Genomic DNA, 6,283 nt, shown 5'->3' with positions numbered 1-6,283 from the left:
CAAGCGTCCCCATATACCTTCTCAATCTCCTTAAGCCAAAATCCAGGGGATTTGGATTCTGGGTACTGTTTTCTAGCCTAGCCTACCGACTGCACAGCCCCAAAGTTCTGGTCTCAACCATGAGATGGCGGAAAGGAGGGAGGCGAGAGAAAGTCCCTTCTGCCTACGGTCTCTGAAGTACATGTGATGTCTGAGTAGGGGCATCTCATCTTTTGGTGTAAAATCATCTTCAGCAATAAGCAGGGGTCCGTTTTTGTTGTAACAAGTTCTGGGAGGAAATCCCCTGGGGGATAAAGGAGGACAGGAGGACCCCCATGACCGCGAAGGGCATATGTATCAAAGAAGTTGAGTTCCAAGTACTTGGTGGCCTGGAGTCTGGCAAAGGGTGGGAGGGGGCACCCTTCCTGGTTGGGGTACAAAGACTGGGGCAGGGCACATTTGGGCTCCAAGACCCCAATGCACACACTTAAGAGCTGGCTCTGAGTTCTCTCCCCCTCCCCCGGATGTCCCCCTCCCAGCCTGCCCGGTAACCCCAGGGTGGCTCAGCCTGCGCCCCACGTGAGGCCGTGGGGGCGGCGCCGGCGCCTTCCTGCTCTGCCCTTGTTTGGTGACCCGGTGGGCCGTCCCACGAGTACTTAAGGCCACAGCGCCGCCAAGGCCGCTCAGAGCCAATAGCTGGGACGGTGCGACCCGAACCGGAGTCTGGGAACGCGAACAAGAGGCAGAAGAGGCTGCGTGATGCCGATCGCTATGGGGCTGGAGGCGACCCGCGAGCTGGAGTGCGCCGCGCTGGGAGCGCTGCTGCGGGAGCCGCGGGAGGCCGAGCGCACGCTGCTGCTGGACTGCCGCCCCTTCCTGGCTTTCTGCCGCTGCCACGTGCGCGCGGCGCGCCCGGTGCCCTGGAGCGCTCTGCTGCGGCGCCGCGCGCGCGCCTCGCCCGCCGCCGCCCTCGCCTGCCTGCTGCCCGACCGCGCGCTGCGGGCGCGCCTGGCCCGCGGGGACCTGGCGCGCGCCGTGGTGCTGGATGAGGGCAGCGCGTCGGTGGCGGAACTGTCTCCCGACAGCCTGGCCCAGGTGCTTTTGGGTGCGCTGCTACACGAGACCCACGCCGGGCCCACTGCCGTGTGCTTCCTGAGAGGTGAGCCCGCCTGTCCCGCACCCACGATCCACCACCACGCCCAGCCCAGCCCAGCCCCAGTGTTTAACTGTGCCCCTCTACCCTCCCTTGCAGGAGGCTTCCATAGCTTCCAGGAGTGTTGTCCTGATCTGTGCTCCGAAGGCCCTGTCCAGACGATGCCCCCTGCAGGACCTGAAAACAGTAGCACCGACACTAGAGTGCCCGTCTATGACCAGGTGAGTTGAGATCACGGTTCCTTGTGATTGTCTTCTTCCCATCTCCCCCATCCCTCCTCCCCAGGCGAAATGGATGCCTCTGGAGAAAGACCATCATGAACATGTGTTTAAGGGTTTCGTGTGTGCGTGTGTGTGTGCGCGCGCGCACGCGCATGTGTAGCTGACTATATATTTTGGGGTATGAAGGGCACATGTATCTGAATGTGTGTCCCCAAATTCCTGTCCTTGGTCAGGATGTCTAGCCAAGAACTTCACCTGCTCTGGGCCAGAAGGTATCTCCACCCTCTCAGGGCACTAGCTCTGTAGACGTTGGCAGAGAAGGTCTTACCACTACCCCATTCATCCTCCAGGGTGGCCCTGTGGAGATCTTGCCGTACCTGTTCTTGGGCAGCTGCAGCCACTCCTCTGACCTGCAGGGGCTGCAGGCCCGTGGCATCACAGCTGTCCTCAACGTCTCTGCCAGCTGCCCCAACCACTTTGAGGGTCTCTTCCGCTACAAGAGCATCCCTGTGGAGGATAACCAGATGGTGGAGATCAGTGCCTGGTTCCAGGAGGCCATTGGCTTCATTGGTAAGGGGGCCTTACTGTCCAGGGCCTGAAGGAGCTCAGGAAAGGTTGGGGGGACCTGTATCCTTGCCTGTACACCTTCCTGGCTGACTTCTGTCCTCATCTCTCTTGCAGACTCAGTGAAGAACAGTGGAGGCCGGGTGCTGGTGCACTGCCAGGCGGGCATCTCACGCTCAGCTACCATCTGCCTAGCATACCTGATACAGAGCCATCGGGTACGGCTGGATGAGGCTTTTGACTTTGTGAAGCAACGCCGGGGAGTCATCTCCCCCAACTTCAGTTTCATGGGTCAGCTGCTGCAGTTTGAGACCCAAGTGTTGTGTCACTGAGGCAGAGCCCCTCTTCCTACCCTGCTTTTGGCTCCTACTGATTTCTAGGGGGAGCTGACTGGACAGGCAGGGTCCTCTCTGGTCCGTTTCATCCCCCTCACTTGGAGAAGGATGCTGGACTTTCTGATCTGGTGCTTTTTGGCTAGGGGTTTAAGGGCAGGCCCTTATTTAGGAGACAAGGATGAGGCATGTCTGCTCTCTCCTCTTCTCTCCTCTGGCAGAAATGGACTTGACTACACCCACGGGCTCTCTGTGGTCCTATCACCATTGAACCCTTGGCAGCTTGAAAGCCCCAAGAAGCAAGTTGTGGCAACCAGAAGCCCTGGCTAGGGGTGACTTGGGCCTGGAACCTGAGCCTGGTGCTCCTGGAGGAGCTGGGAACAAAAGACATGATGTGTGTGTCATGTTACGAATTTCTTGCTTGCATGAGTATATGTGAGTGCCTGTCACCACTATTGTCATTTGGAAGTTATTTGTGTTCAACTGACATTTAACACTCCCTCCCCACTTCCTCCCAGCCCTGCAGGCGGGGGTTTGGAAACTTAGCACTTTATATTTATACAGAACATGGAGGATGTGTCAATAAAATATTGTTTTGTTTAAAAAACTAACAGTATCCTAAATGTCTGATCTCAAGTTCATCCCTGGGAGAAGGTTCTGAGGCTGCTCCTTCTGTAGTTAGTATCTGGGAAGTGAAGGGCTCAGTCTCCCTCTTGGATTGAGGGTCTTTCCCAGGCAAGTTCTGCCTCTTGAGCTGAAAGGGATGGGCTTGTGGGAGGATGTCTTTGTGTCTTGGTCTCAGAATGGACCCAGTGCTCTCTTGGTCAGACCCCAGAACCACTTTTTTTTTCTTCTGAATATGTAAGGTGGATGTATGTTATGTGTATAGTCCAGTGTGTGGCTGTTACTGTGGGAGTGTATGCACATTTCACATGTGGCTGATTCTAGGGAATGTATTCTATGTGTTTTCCCTCAGCAAGGCTCTCATGGCTCTGTGTGTGTGTGTGTGTGTGGTGTGGTGTGTGAAGGAGAAAGCACAGTCTTCCCCCATAATCAGATTGGCCCCTCCCAGGTGTCATTGCTCCTGTCCATACCACAGCTCATTGTAGCCTCTATTTCCGAGCTGCTCCTCATCTTCAGAAGGCATTTGGCTTGGGATTGAGTGTAGAGGACTTGTCACGTCACTAGGGATTCGTTGTTTATATACTCATCCAAGTAGCATATCATTGAGCATTGGGTAACTGAGCAGAAGAATGTGCCAAGGCTCCCAAAGACCGGTACTGGCATCTCTGGGATTTACCTGAGAGCAGAGGCTGCTGAGCCCATGTGATGGTGGAGATGATGTTCCTTGCTGCTCACATGGTTTCTATCTGGTCTACTCCATTTTGCCCTTCCAGACTCACTCAAGGTTTGTCCCCTGCCTGAGGGCCTGGCAGGGTGTCCTGTTGTGGAACAATGTAGTTTGATGGTCAGGGGGCAGGTTTTGCTTTATTCTCTGTCATTTTCCCCAACTGTAAAATAGGACTTACCATCAGCCCTATCTTTAAGGTGTAAATAGTATTACTGGTCCACAAAAAGACCTATGCACATTCAGATAACATTACTATTGGCTGTACTAAGAGCAATATTTTCTGGATGTGGGGTGTGCAGGTGTGTATCTGGATGGGGGCCAGACCCTCAGATCTGTGTCTGGAGCCTGGCACAGGTGGGTGTTTGCTTTCTAAAGATGAATGGTTTGCTGCCTGTCCCCAGAGCCTATTCCTACTAGTCTCAGGGGAGGAGCAAGGTGCTGCTGCTGGGGAGGTCTGGGAAGAGCAGGGTTGTTCTCAGGCCATACTTGGGCTTCCACAGGGACCTGTCTGTAATTTTTACAGCCAGCTCAGGGTGGGTGGGGGACATCTAGGGGCTGGAGTCATTGTGCACTTCCTGCTATACTGCCCTACCTCACACACAATGGGACTGGTGGCTAGGGAGTCTGCCCATCTCTCCCTACCCCATCCTGGCCTCCCTCCCCTGTTGTTTTTAAACAAATGGAATTTCCTCATCTCTATTGTTTTTGTTTTTATGCTGGTACTAGGGCTTGAACGCTAAGTCTCACATTTTTGCTTGGATCTTTCGATCAAGGTTGTCAAGGTTGGTGCTCTATCACACCCCTACTTCTGGCATTTTCTTGGTTAGTTGGAGATAAAAGTCTCAAGAGTTTTATTTGCCCTGCCAGCTTGGAGCGGTGATTCTCAGATCTCAGCCTCCTGTGTAGCTAGGATTACAAGCATGAGGCACCAGTGCCTGGTTTTACTCATTTTCTAATCTGGAGTTTGAACTCAAGGCCTTGTGCTTACTATGAAGGCACCCCACCCCAAGCCACAGAGTTTTAAACAAATTATTTCATTTCATTTATTTTATTTTTTGGAAGTACAGTTGGAACTCAGAGCCTCATGCTTGCTAGGCAAGAAATCTACTTGAGTCACTTACTCAGCCTCCTCCTCCTCCTCCTCCTCCTCCTCCTCCTCCTCCTTCTCCTCTTTCTCCTCCTCCTCCGCCTTCTTGTGCCAGTACTGGGGCTTGAACTCAGGAACTGGGCACTGTCCCTGAGCTTTTTGTGCTCTAGGCTAGTGCTTTACCACTTGAGCTATAGCTCTACTTCTGACTTTTTAGTGTTTAATTGGAGATAAGAGTCTCACTGACTTTCCTGTCGCAGCTGGCTTCAAACCATGATTGTCAGATCTCAGCTTCCTGAGTAGCTAGGATTACAGGTGTGAGCCATTGGAACCTGGCTCTATTCTTTTTGTGTGTGTATGTGATGGTACTGTGGCTTGAACTCAGTGCCGTACACTTTCTCTGCTTGCTCAGCTGGTACTCTACCTCTTGAGCTCCAGCTCCAACCCAGCATTTTGTTGGTTAATCAGAGATAGAGTCTCACAGATTTTTCTGCCTTGGCTGGCTTTGAATCTCAATCCTCCAGGTCTCAGTCTCCAGATTAGCTAGTGAGCCAATGGTACCTGGCTATTCTGTGTGTGTGTGTGTGTGTGTGTGTGTGTGTGTGTGTGTGTGTGTGTGTACCTGGCTATTCTGTGTGTGTGTGTGTGTGTGTGTGTGTGTGTGTGTGTGTGTGTTGATCCTGGTCTTGAACACAGAGCCTGGTTGTTGTCCCTGAGCTTTTTTGCTCTAGGCTAGCACTCTATTGCTTGAGCCACATCTCCACCTTCAGTTTTTTTGGTGGTCAGTTGGAGACAAGAGCCTTATAGATGTTGTTTTACTTGGGCTAGTTTTGAATTGTGATCCTCAGATCTCAGCCTCCTGAGTAGTTACGATTACAGGTGTGAACCTTTGGTGCTTGGCTGACAGACAAGAATCTGTTTCATTGCCCAAGCAGGGTAATTATTATTGCTGTTAACTTCATTTTTTTTTTGCCTTCATGCACTCTAGTTTTGGGGCCTATATTTTATTTTCCTGAGTTGTTGAAAAAAAACTGACAACACTAAATGTTTAGGGCATAGAGTGTAGTGCTTTAATAAACTTATGCTGTGTGAAATGACTCCACAATCAAGCTAACATACCATCATTAGTATTGACATATCAACACCCTGCCCAGGCAGCAGAGACATCTGCCTTAATCCCTGTGCCTCAGATTTCTGTTTTTTGAGAAATGCTGGACTCATGGCACAGCAGGGACACCAATAAATTATTATGGACAGTTGCTGGTATTCCTGGCTGTTACTTTCCTTCCCTAGGTACTGGTGATGGATTTGGCCTCTGAATTGAGCCTAGCATTGACATGCTCCACCTCCTGTATGTTGATGAGGGAAGGTGATTGGGCTATGACAGAGAAGCTAGGTAGATAAGGTTTTACTTTTCAAATCTGTGAAATGAGAATATGTACTGGTTCATTGTGCCAGGATGTGTGTCATTAGAAATGTCCATGTGAATGTCTTAAGTGTTTAAAAAGCTCCACTGGGTGCTGACCATAGGGGTGTTCTGTGAGAAGTTTCACAGAGCTCTGAACTTGTGATTGTGCATTTTTCTATATGAATTCT

The 6,283-nt window shown here is 51.6% G+C and overlaps 1 protein-coding gene across 1 annotated transcript; it reads left to right on the top strand.

The window, feature by feature from the left end:
- Positions 1-593: 593 nt before the first annotated feature.
- On the top strand, positions 594-2,860 carry Dusp2 (dual specificity phosphatase 2). The gene is made up of 4 exons (XM_042695475.1): positions 594-1,138; positions 1,232-1,353; positions 1,704-1,923; positions 2,035-2,860. The coding sequence occupies exons 1-4, from the start codon at positions 739-741 to the stop codon at positions 2,247-2,249; spliced, it is 957 nt and encodes a 318-aa protein (XP_042551409.1). The 5' UTR covers positions 594-738; the 3' UTR covers positions 2,250-2,860.
- Positions 2,861-6,283: the final 3,423 nt, after the last annotated feature.

The sequence above is a fragment of the Dipodomys spectabilis genome, unplaced genomic scaffold (assembly GCF_019054845.1).
Source record: "Dipodomys spectabilis isolate Male_0828 unplaced genomic scaffold, ASM1905484v1 ptg000187l, whole genome shotgun sequence".
NCBI lineage: Eukaryota > Metazoa > Chordata > Mammalia > Rodentia > Heteromyidae > Dipodomys > Dipodomys spectabilis.
Note: the sequence above shows the minus strand (reverse complement) of the source record. Positions and strands in the feature narration are given on the sequence as shown.

Bases quoted from the DNA above. Each gene is read 5' to 3' on its own strand.
- Dusp2 (XM_042695475.1), top strand. From the start codon at position 739: ATGCCGATCGCTATGGGGCTGGAGGCGACCCGCGAGCTGGAGTGCGCC. The intron at 1,139-1,231 runs GTGAGCCCGCCT...CCTCCCTTGCAG, and splicing joins TGCCGTGTGCTTCCTGAGAG to GAGGCTTCCATAGCTTCCAG. The intron at 1,924-2,034 runs GTAAGGGGGCCT...TCTCTCTTGCAG, and splicing joins GGAGGCCATTGGCTTCATTG to ACTCAGTGAAGAACAGTGGA.